This window comes from Nesoenas mayeri (genome assembly GCF_963082525.1).
Source record: "Nesoenas mayeri genome assembly, chromosome: 10".
Lineage (NCBI taxonomy): Eukaryota > Metazoa > Chordata > Aves > Columbiformes > Columbidae > Nesoenas > Nesoenas mayeri.
Genome location: NC_137560.1, coordinates 14,707,574 through 14,719,876, shown reverse-complemented (window position 1 = coordinate 14,719,876; position 12,303 = coordinate 14,707,574). Strand labels below are relative to the sequence as shown.

The 12,303-nt window shown below is 47.8% G+C and overlaps 1 protein-coding gene across 1 annotated transcript in view; it reads right to left on the bottom strand.

Moving 5' to 3' along the window:
- Window positions 1-12,303, bottom strand: part of FOXP1 (forkhead box P1) — a 379,050-nt gene that overhangs the window by 105,795 nt on the left and 260,952 nt on the right. The window contains exon 5 of the mRNA XM_080350553.1: window positions 1,854-1,979. Within this exon, the coding sequence (XP_080206679.1) occupies window positions 1,854-1,979 (126 nt within the window). The remainder of the gene's footprint in view (window positions 1-1,853; window positions 1,980-12,303) is intronic.

The window sequence follows — 12,303 nt, the reverse complement described above, 5'->3', positions numbered from 1 at the left end:
TAAAATATTTTTGAAAGCATTAATGTAACGCTTTGGATTATGGCGCTCTACACTGACAATAAAACGTATATTTGCCCAATGACAAAATGCTTCATACTTTCCAAAAGCATAATAGCTCAGCTATAAAATGTGCGAGGTGTTGTCCAGCAGCCTGAGCACGGCGGTGGGAGCCAGGAACTCTTGAATCTTAATCCTGCCTCCAAACCCAACTCCCTCTGTTATCCTGAGCAAGTCACTTAACCTGCTTCCCTCCGTTCCCCAGTCCAGAACTGGGATAATACTACTTACTTATCAGACTTTCCTTCTGGGGATGTTTTGGAGATTAGCATTTGCAAAATGCTTTGAAGATGAAATCACTACACGAAAGATAGAAGTTGTCCACGCTGGGCCAAGGACTGCAGTTAACAGCTATTCCTCGCTCGGACAAAACTCCCCCTCAAGTCCCCGTCAGCTTTATTCAGGTAAGAACCCCAGGATCAGGTCCTCTCACTTCACTATCAAGGCCCTTAGTGAAGCTGGCTTTACCTTCCATATTCTACTACCTATTGAAAGAGTCTAGGATCTGTATTTTTGGAGGAAAATAATCTGAAGCACATACAAAAGGCAAGAGAAGCAGCAATGCTGTCAGGGAACTCATGGTGATAGTATATCAAACTAAAAAAGAAATTAGAAAGAGCAAAACAGACATGAGTTTGACAACGTGCTATGACAACAAGCAGGGAAAAAAAAAAAAACACGGAAAGAATTTGGGGCTACAGAGGCTGAAGCATCAGATACAGAAGAGTAAGATAAGATAAATGTCCCAGCTACAGGGCTTTGTGCGACTGCAGCTGAACTGCTATATTCAGTAACTTATTATCAAAAATATAGTGACATGCTGCAATTGCAAAGAGAGCAGTAATAAAAGCAATAACCAGCTGCAAAGTGGTCAGGGTCTAGAAGTGCCAGTTTATGAAATACATAAAGAACTAGATACATATAATTTGCCAAAACTGGCAAGTACGTGTTAGTATCTCAGATGTTTGAGAAGTGTGAACACGAGGCAAGGCAAGGGACTGACTCAGTATTTATACAAGCAGTATTACTTGGAGCAAGAGGAGGGAATTAAAGTGGAAAGTTCCTGAGCGTGTGCTTTGTTATGGAAAACCATCTGAAGGAAAATAATAGCAGTCCCACCACCACTTGGGATTTCTAACACTAGAATAGGAAAAAAAAAAAAAAGGAAAATGTGATACATGACCTAATAGGTCTTTCTTGTCTTTAACTCCCGTGATTGATCCCGCAAGACTAGCAGAATGTACTCCAAAGCCGCCTATGTGTGCACATGTCTTCTGTTTGGGAATGCTGTATTGGTTTTAGCTTTCTGAATTCATAAAAGCACAAAGCCCAGTAATATTTAGATTTTATTTCTGAAGATGTCCATAAATCAGCAGACAATAAAAGAGGAAAAAAACACACTGATGATATGATATCCTAGTATTTCCCAATATCCTTGACACAGCAAATCAACGGTTTGAGTGAACACAGACTACAAATGGAACAGCAATCAAACAGAAATGTTAATGCAAATCTCCTATGCACACTGACAGGGTAACAAAAGCTATTCCATTTTGTCATGATCCAACCCTACGGGATGCTAATAAAAGTACACACTCAAGATTCATAAATATGCCGTGAGTGGGATTTTCAAGAGCATCTAGCACGGGTCCTCACACCACTTCCATCAGCCACAACCGCTCTGTGGACTTGCGAAGAAGCTTCTCAAGGTCCCATCCCAGCGTTCACAAGTAAGACACACTTATTCAGGTTTTACAAGCCCCAGCCCCTCACAGAGTCACACAGGCTCCCCTTACCTGAAGGGCTGGCTGTTTGTCATTCCTCTTCGGAGACTTTAATCCACTAACTTGTTGCTGCTGCTGCTGCTGCTGTTGCTGCTGCTGCTGCTGTTGCAGTAGAAGCTGCCGTGCCACCTGGAGAGCCTGCGAGGAAAGAGGTTTGAAAACTGAGTTTACGGCATGGGGAGCCATGCACACAGCACAGGGTCAAACCCCTCTTGGTCATGGGGTACCGCTCCACTCCAAAAGCACCTTCACCGAGAAAAGCAGTGGCTTCCACAAAAAACAACTCAGTACTCGCACACAATGGGGAGATATCCCTCTGCTGAGTTTCCCATTTTGACTACGGAGACAAACGGCAGCACCTGAAGTTCAGCTCTTGCATAGGAACCTCAAGTAACCGCAGAACTCCCGGTGGTGAGCACCGCACGGTTATCTTCCTCCCCTGCTCGGGGTGGCTCGTACCCCTCCTTGCTACCAGGTGAGCTCATGTGCTAAAGGCTGGGGAAGCTGTGAGGAGCTGGAGTGAGTGCAATGAAAAGTGGGGACAGCATCACACCCCTCAAGAATCACTAAGCAGCAGGGACTCGGATGGGAGAGGTCAGAGAAGCAAAGTGACAGTGTGCCTTCATGGGACAGAGGAGCAAAGGACACGATCCCAAAAGCATGAGCAGAACATCACGTGGTGGTGAATGACTGCAAAATTTCATGCAAAGCAAGGGAAAAGTGTCCCACAGCACTAGAGCCCACCACCCCACGAGGCCTGATTTCTCCATCAGGTGGGGTAAAGAGAGGAAGAGATGAAACATGGGGGAATGCAGGACAAGGAACAAGTCCCTGTCCTGGCTCACTCCCAGTCAGGGGACCGCAAGGAAGAGGCAGGTCCCTACAAGATGGGCTGTGGCACAGCTGAGGCTCCGCTGGCGAGACCCAAGCCTGCTGCTCCAGGAGGATTCACCAGCGCCGGACTTGGGATTTCTTGGTCTCCTTGGAGACGTTCAGTACATGTGTAGGTGGAAAAGTGGGAAGGCTGAAGACTTCATTAATGTAAAACAAGAAAAATAGTCCCTTTGCAAGATGCCTACACAGAAGGAGGGAAAAAGCCTTCCCCACTTGTACTGTGTGTGCTCTCTGAGTGATTTAATTAATACCTATTTAATTAAGGAGTCGGATACACTCTGGGTTTCACTTGCTTCTCCAAGTTGCAAAGTGTTTCATCTCAGCGCAGAACTGCTGGGAAAGGTTTGACACCAAGGACTGCAAGCTCCGATCCGCCACCCCCCAGTAGAGCCTTGTTATTTTATGGCCTAGACCCATCGTTTTACTTTTGGAGGGACGTTCAGCAGCCCAGGAGGCTGAAGAAGCACTGCTGCAGGCCCGCACGCCAGGGCAAGCGGGGAGGAAAGACCTTACTGCGCTCTGGCAACGAGCCCTCCTTTCAAATTTAATAACAAGTCTCCACTGGATCAGAAAAACTCTTTAAGGGAGGATGCGACTTCCAACAGAGCTTGGTGCGATGAAGGTAAAATCAGATTTTTGCATTTCAAGCTGGTTGGAGCTCACTGCACCTGCAACATCCCTAAAACGGTCCGTGTCCCTGCGAGGGGTGCGAGGAGCTGCCGGGCACAGGGACGTGCTGGGGAGGCAGTGTCTGTGCTGCCACACACACAACTGCACCTGTCATCAGTTCAGCATCAAGAACCAGAAGACCCTACAGCCTACCAGTTAACACAATGCAACAAAGGAAACCTTTATGCTAACTAAAAAAAAAAAATGCAATTTTTATTAAATTAGCTTATTTAGCTGTTAAAGCATCTTCAAGGGTGGGCAGAGGCAGCAGAAATAAAACGCACAAGACTTAAGGGGATGGGCAACAAATACTCACCTACTTAACAGGGGTGTTGTATGGCTTATTTAATTAATGAATACTTGTAAAGCACTCTGAGTTGCTCAGACAAGCAGCGCTATACAGTACAAGCGCAACATATTATTATGTATTATTAAGACTGGCTCTGCAGAAGAATAATTCCAGGTAAATGTGCAATCAAATGATCATTTTAGTTCCCAGTAATTAGATTCAATAGGCCAAAAAAACCACAGAAGCCTTTCTTTAATCATACACTAAACAACCAGAACATCCCTAACCTTTCAAGCTACAGCCTTTTTGAATAAAACATCACCAACTTATAGATATTATTCCAAAAAGAACCAGTCACCATATGTGTTGTCTCTTTGAAATACAGTTGCTATAGCAGACCCTGCATGCATTTCATGTGATATGATCATATTCTATCCGTTCTGGCAGCTGAGAGGTTGCACAACTAAAATTGGCTGCCAGAAATTTTTGAAGATCCCCAGAACAAGTAGCCGTGCAAGAAACTCCTGCTTTCTACTGGAGCTGGCCACGGAGCTCTGGGCAGCTGCCACCACCAGCTCTCACGTGCCTGGCCCCACGCCGATGAAGATCTCTGCCCTCCGGCCAGGCTCACAACGGCAAGGCTCTGATGGAGCAAAGCCAGAGCTCCGTCCCCACTCCACCCCACATGCACAGCACCCACAGCCCCAGACACCCACCCCTGTGCAGGCGTCTCCACTCGAGGTGACACCCACACCTCCCTGCTCCAGGTCTGGCTGGCACTTGTCCTGGCGCTAAGATCTGGTGGAACCAGCGGGGGTGAGAGGAAGGAACCAGCATGGAGGCTGGAACAGGGAGAGAAGGATTAAAAGAGAATGAGAGTAAGAAATGAGTTGACTAGAGGGAGCATTGTGGATACAAGGAGAGATGGACAGGAGCAGCAAAGGGAGAAAAAAGAGGGGCAGGCACAGGTGAGATGGCGGCAAGCTGACAGCTCAGGGGATTGCAGCTTGAAATGGCATTTCCCATTTCTCTTCTCTCAAGATTTCGCTCTTCTGCTTATAAATAACTGACAGCAATAAAAGCTAAGCATCAGACAAGCTTGGGTTTAAGATGTGGAAGGCTGTTTATAGCTCAGATCTGGTTCTTACTGAACATCTGCATCAAGTAGCTACTGCATCCTTGGTGGTACGGCAACCCAGGGATCCCAAGCCCCTTTGCCCTTCCACATTGCCCTGCTCAGCCTTTCCTCTCTCCAGCCTCAGACCAAGCACCACCCCTGCCAGTTCAAAGTCTCAACTGCACTCCTTACACACAACGGGATGTGTAGAAGAAAGATGTCTATCTTGGTATGGGAAGCACCAGCCCTCTTTCCTCTTCTATGCAAAGCACTTCAAGCTCATTTGGAGCGCCTTCACAAAATTAATTTGCTGATCTTGGTTCAAGCCCGGAGGACATCTGCCCTCATTACGCCGGCATATCCTGTTTAATCCAAGCCGACAAGCGTGTCACCTCTACCCCCTTCTCTGGTTCCACGCAGGAACCGCTCCCGCGTGGAGCCCGTGGCTGGATGCCGGCGTGGGAGCCCTGCTGAGGCTGCCGATGCTGCACAGCGCTCAGCCGAGGACAGACCGGGAATAATCTGAGACTGAAGTCAGTCCCACAACCTTCATCAGCACGGAGATTCGCAAGCAGGCCTGTACATTAATAAAGCTTCCTGTGGGAGTAGATGTTGCCTTTGATTTGCATGTGAATTCAACGCTAGTGAGAAGTGCCAGACTGTCAGACATGGAGACCAAAGTCTCTTATCTTTCCAAAAGCTTCTGTAGCAGTTTCCCCACATTTCCTTAATCATCTGCCTTGTCCTCAACTTACTGAACAGGCAGTAGAGAGTAAAGCTGGACTTGGTTCAACTCCTGCTCCTGCCAAGTCCTGAAACAAGGGTGCCAGGACTGTTTACCGCTAGCCAACAGCTCTGCTAACGTGGCCCTCTCCTCATGAGCGGGTGCTCTGACATCTCCAAGCTCTTTTCACACATTCCTCCCCACTGCCGTAGTTACATCCTAAATCTCCACCACGTGCTTGCACTTCTGCAAGTGAACAATTGCCAGGGGCTGTAGTGAAACAGCTTGTGTTTGTGAACCCAGGCAATTGAGTTCTCCTTCACAGGACCAGGTAGAGACACCAGGACCTCAAAAACCAGAGAGATGCTTCAGATACCTGGGACCGTGATTACCAGCAACTGCATTACAGCCTATCCGAGCTGTTCAAAGACCCCAAAAGCCTGGTCATGACTGCCTGGGACAACCCAGACGCCAGTCCTGGCCTCCAGCAGTTAATCACACAACATCGGCAATCGTCCTCCTCTCTGCACCAAAATACAAATAGGAAATCTTCCCCACCTACTGAAGGAAGAGGAAGAAAAGCATCCCTTAGCCAGCGCATCTTCTGAGTGCCATGAGTTTGGTCACTATCAACAGGGATCTGAAAGGACGACAATCAGTAAAAGGCTCACTACCAACCGAGTCATCTTGATTCTGCTCGGTGTGACGCCTAAATGCAAGATACAGTAAATGAACTCCCGAGCTATTTTCTTATCCATTAGGAAATCACCCAGAGATAAGGAGATTTGCTGGCGTAAAACACAGATTAGTAAAAAGGCAACTGAAATGCTGTACTTTAGAGACATGGGTATTTGGGAGCCAACACTGGGTGACACCTAACGCAGAAAAAATTTTAACAGCACATTCACTGAGGGATGAATCAAGCCTGTTTCATTCAAAGATGCCACAGAGTAAGTGGGAAGCCCCACCGAAAATCCCTCTCCCTCTGCTTAAGGAAGTGGCAACCATTAAATGTTTCCCAGCTAGTTAGGCACTGGGGTGTGGGGGGAAGTACACACTGGAGATGACCAGGACAATTTTATTGCAAGATAGACAGAACGTGACTTGTTTGCCCAGCTGTTGTTTGCCCAGAACATCCGGCACCGTTATCACTCGAGTTACTGTTGTAATTCAGCATTTTCACGCAAGAGGATCAATCTTTCATTTTCACCATCCTCTTTGGGTAAGTTCTGCTCCAAGGGTAAAAACGTAGCCCTGCCTCTGACTTCACATGGCTAGAAACTCCCGATGCGGGAATGGGGCTGGGAAAGGCAAATACACTGGAAAAGAAGGGTAGAACTTTAAAAATAGAAATGCTGCTTGAATACCATATACTTGCTTACAGTAATAGTATATAAGGAAAACAGTAACAGGATCCAGTCCTACGGAGCCTCTTGCTAACTTGTTCCACCGCTGCAGCCAGTACAACAAGGCAGTGATTCTCCAACTGTTTTTCCATCAGTCTATTTCTATTGAAGAAAAAGAGCTCAAGCTCCTCCCTTCCCATCTGCTCCAACCAATATTAATATCAATCAGCTATTAATGAAATATGAAGACCTAGACCTATAATGGGCCTGACTCCTAAGGCCAGAAGCAGCTTGTTTCCACATCTGAGGTTTATCAGGCATGGAAAGACTGATTGAGGGAACCGCAGGATATATGGAAAGGTACGTATGTTGGAGGGTGTGGAGAGGAGCAAGAGACACCAGGATGCAAAAGAAACCGGCATCCTGTCTGGCTCCAATTCCCAGGGCAGTTGGGCAGTAATCATCTGCCTCTAAAATGGAGAAGCATGCATGCAGAAGTTGCAAGATGGGCACAAAACTAAATCCCATGTGTTTTTACAGATTCCTAAGGATTTTGGGCCTTTCCAGGTGGACAAAGCTGCCCATCACGAAAGCAACTTGAGAAAGGAGCAAGGAACCGTTCCCAGAAATTAGAGATGGCCCCACAGCCATCTGAAGTGTCCAAGCAGTAAATCTGGAAAGTCACTCCCCAGCCAACATCATCATCTGTCCGTTATTTCAGTTATGGTCATTAAAAAGGAAAACAAAATACAACAAGCAGAGAGAGATGGGACAGAAGATATTTTAAAAGCGAAATCTACCCTTGGAGAAAACATAATGCTACCCCAGTCCCAGGCTCCAGAAGTGAGAACTTCTGTGTTGACCTCTGAGCAATAACAGGTAGCCAGATCCTCGCACAGCTATGATTGCTGCTAAGATTTCCCTGCTGTGCTCTGGGCAAAGCAAGGCTTTGCAGCATCAGGCATGCAGTTCTCCCACCATCTATTTTTCCCCAAGTTTTGTAGTGGCTTTAAGCACTGAGGGACCACCTGGTTGGCCGCTAAAGAGGCCTCTCCCAGCAGAGGCATGGCCCACCTCTCTGAAAGGTTTCTTGCTTCCATTTAGTCTCGCAAGGCAAGTACCTTTGTTTCTCCCAGGTGGGCCGAGGTGGGATTTAGACTCAGCCAGCAATGTCTCTTCGTTCTCAGCTCCCATCTGTCCTCACACCCCGCTCCACTCCGCAGCTGCTCCCAGCAGAGCGGCAAGATGCAGCTCACAAGCCCGGATGCACCCAAGCTTCAGAGCTGCTTCGTGTCTCTCCCACTCCTGCCTCCTCTATCTCCTCTCTCCTGCGACACTCTCTTCTCCTGGAGCAGCAGATGTAGAGGAGCGGTGGTAGGAGGCAGACACGTTGGAGGGGAGCCCTGCTGCAGTTCTCCGGCAGGCTGAGGAGCCGCACAACGTGTGGAAAACAGCGAGGAGCGGAGCAGTACGCAAAAAGGGAAAAAAAAAGTGCAAAGCGACAGCAGTGGGTAGTGCTGTTCCTCTGGGAGGAACAGAACAGGGGGAGGTGAGAAGAACCAACTCGAGAGAATAGGAAAGGAACCAAAATGAAGAGGAGGAATAAAATGTAGAAGATGCAAAAAAGAGAAGCAGATGTTCTTGCAGCACTTATTCCCTCTGACATTTGTACCCAGCTCTTTCATCTTCCTCCAGAACTGGGAAACAAGCTGCTCCATGCTCCCGCCCCGTTCCCACCATCCTGACCCTCTTCACCACACGTCAAAACCAGCCAACGCCAAGAGCCCCAACGCTGCTCCCAGCACCGCAGCAGGGAAGCCTGGGGATAATGACAGGCAGGACACAGGGCTCAGCAATGGGCCACGGCCAGGACCCAACATAACCTGAGGAAGCAGCCCTGCTGTCCACCTTTGTCAGCCCTACATTCAAGTGACACTCACCCCCATCTCATTCTCTCTTTCCTTGTTTCATTAAATAGCCCTGCTCCATGTACCCCATACCCAGCGCCACTCCAGAGGTGCAGTAGAGGGATACTGTGAGCCAGGGGAGATGCTGCTCAGCTGCAGCTCCTCTGCAAGGCTGGCTCCATCCAAGGGGCTTCCAGCCAGCTCAAAGAGGAGAGCTTCAACAGCAATCCTTTACTCAAATAAAATGATCAGTTGGCCCTGAAGGCTTTGCTAAAACACAGCAGACTGATCCTAGCCAAGTGACTAATAGGTGATTCCCATGCTGGAAAAAGAGAAGGGACCTGGAGGTCCACATGTGCAAACCCCGGCTCACATCCTGTCCCTGGTGGGGGGGGCAGGCTTGGAGCAAGGAAGCTGGCAATGTGCCTCACGCTGAAGCATCTCCTAGAATAATTCAGTCATAAGCAAAGAAGATGAATCTTTCTTTTTCTTCCAGCAGGCTGAGTTTCTTTCCTCTGGAATAGATCCTGGCTATCATTTGAGGAGATCCCCTCCAGGAAAAGGCACTGGAAACAGAAACCCTCTCTTCCAAACCCATGGGGTGGAGCTGCCTGTGCCCCAGTGCTGCTACACTCGCTCCTCCTGGGTGCTGAGGTTGCTGCTGTTGGCACCAGGACCAGCAGACTCGATGCTCCTGCCCTGCCACCCCACAGCCCGTCCCAAGGCCGGCGAGGTCCCTGCTGCCACCCAGCTCTGCAGCAGCGCGGACCGAGCCCCACGCAGGGGACAACAGGGAATTGCCTACAGAACACTGGATTCTAATTCTGTGATTTATTCATGAATTCCACCAATGTGGGGGGGGAAGGCGGTCGAGGTGTTTTCTTTGAATACCCAGAGACGCAAGCGGGATGGAAGAGGGCAGGCAGCAAGAGGTCAAACTCAGCAAACCCCAAAAACCTGCGAACCCCAAACCAGCCACAACAGCGATAACAGCTACAAAAATCCCATTCTTGAGGCACAAACGAAACCCTCAGGCGGTTACACTGTAAAAACACCTTCTGTCTCCTCTTTTAGAGAGTCACAGTCAAAACTCATCAAAGCCACTTAAAAAGCATCTGGCAAAAAGTTCCCAAACATTAAAAATGGCTCTCTTTATTTTGGCATGTCAAGATTCACAGCATGTAGCGGTCTGTACCAGCAAGAAAGGAGGGATGGGCCAACACATCCTGGTAAAATGAGAAAGGATACAAATCTTGGCTCCCCGTGCAAACTGAACCAGAATTGAACTATGTCTGAGTGATGAAAAAAAATCTTATGGGATTTCCAGTTCGTTTCTGTAGGCTCGAGATCAGATTCTGAACTACTGTGTTTATCCAAAAGTGAACCAGACCTTTGAATATTTGGAGGACTATTCATTGCTGTGCAGCATTTTTCTTGGATGTCAAAAGCACGGGAAGTTCTCATATTTTTTAGCAGAGAAGAGGGGTAAAGGTGGGGTGGGAGAAGGAAGAGTGCCTTTTTGTTGCTACAACATAAATAGTATGTTGCATACAGCTGGTTGCGCGCTTCCCTGTGTGGTCAACAAAACAGGGAACATATTTTAAGCTTGTTTTCCAAAACACTGTATGACAAACTTGCCCTCAGAGGCCCATGAAATAAAGCCTCTGAGCATGGACATCTCACCACGCACCACCGGACGCTCGCTGCTGCTGGGTGAATGGAGGAATCAATGTGCTGGGGCAGCCCAAATCATGGGAAAATAGTGCTGCAAATCACATCTCTCTATTTCGAAACCATGGCTCAACCTAGTTTAGTTTCGTTTCTAAAAACCTTAATTTTGCAAGATTCTGGTAAAGCAAAAATAGGCAAGGTTCAGATAGAGGCGACAAAAATGATTAGAGGCCTCAGCAGATACGAGGCAAAATTGATAAGGATGGAAGTGTTTAGTTTAGCAAGAGATGAGTAAGAGGGGATATGATAAAAGTACACAAATTGTGACTCGGCCTGAGAAGGTACATCTGGTGCTATTTGCCATTTCTCATAACGCAAGAGAAAGGGGACATTGAATGAAGTCAGGAAGCAGTAACCACCAAAGAAAAAAATTAAAGCAGATAAAAGGATTTTTTTTTCTTTCTTAATACACAACTCATAATTACTCGGTGGAACTTACTGTCACAAGATATCACCAGTGCCAAGAGCAGGGGAGGATACAAAGAAAGGATTAGACATTTGCACAGATAGTAATGGGAGCATTTACCTTTGGAAAGAAAAAAATACAAACTAGGGTACAAATGTTTATGCTTCAGGGCACGAGCCAACCTTTAACTGCCCGAGGCGAGGAGGAAACTTTCTCCAATGGACAGGTCCTCTAACTGTCCTTCATAAGCCCAAGGACGGCAGCCAGGGCTGGAGAGAACCCACGTCCAACTGGATGCAACTGTTCCTGCCCCTCTGCCTTCTTGGGTACCACCACCCTGCACTGCTGACACCCACCTCTGGGACCATCGAGGAGCCACCGGGCACAGGGACAGCCCATGTCAGCCCCTGTTCACATCACCTGGCCTCAAGCTGCTCATTTCCTCTTTCTTCTGTGCACCACATTGAAGTTTCAGGTCCTTATTTCACCAGCCCTTCCTCTCCCTGGTATTTCGACTGCCATTTTTACCTCCCTCAGAATTAAACCTGCAGCTTCAGTCCCTGCCACCCATTCGGGCTCCCACCGAGCGCTGACTCCCCCCGGAGCCAGTGGGTGAAGCATCCACCTCCTCTCCTGGCAGCGATGCACACACTTGAACACAACTTCAAGATATCGGGCAAATCTTCCTTTTTTTTTTTAAATCTGGAGCTGTTCTATAGAGGGACCCGACATCCCTGAGGAGGAGGATGACCCTCCTGCCGATCCGGTACCTGCGGGGCAGCGGCAGTCAGGCGCTATTACGGACCGCGGAGCTCAGCAGCGCGCTGGAACTGACATGCGATTCCGGGAGACAAAGAGAGATTTTGAAAGCAAGTCAGTCTATTAAATTTATACCCACCTGCACAATGTGAAACAAACCACATCTCGGTTTCCTTTCATGTGCATGACAGTCTTAACTTGTTTCTTTTAATCCCATAAAAGCAGCTAAAGCATGCAACATGCTTCCCAGAGATGAGGCAAACCTGTATTTTACTTCCTGACAGTGATTTAGTTTATAGTTGTTTTTTCTTTTTCTATTTTTTTTTTTTTCAGGGAAGATAATGAGCATTGTCCTAAGCTGGTTTTACAAAGGAAATACTACACGCTACATGCTAGACACCTGGCATTTAAAGAAGAATCACATAAACTGACACCATCTGTAACGGACCAAATACAGCTGCAACCCCTCGTGCTGCACAGACACCAGTATCAGCCGCAACAAGAGATCCCAGCAGCACTCTTCAGGGTTTTCTGCTACAAATTCAAAGTGCCGCTCATTTAGTCAATCGTACCTCGAGTAGGACCAGGGAGAGGACCAGGGATGTGCTGAGGCAGAAACG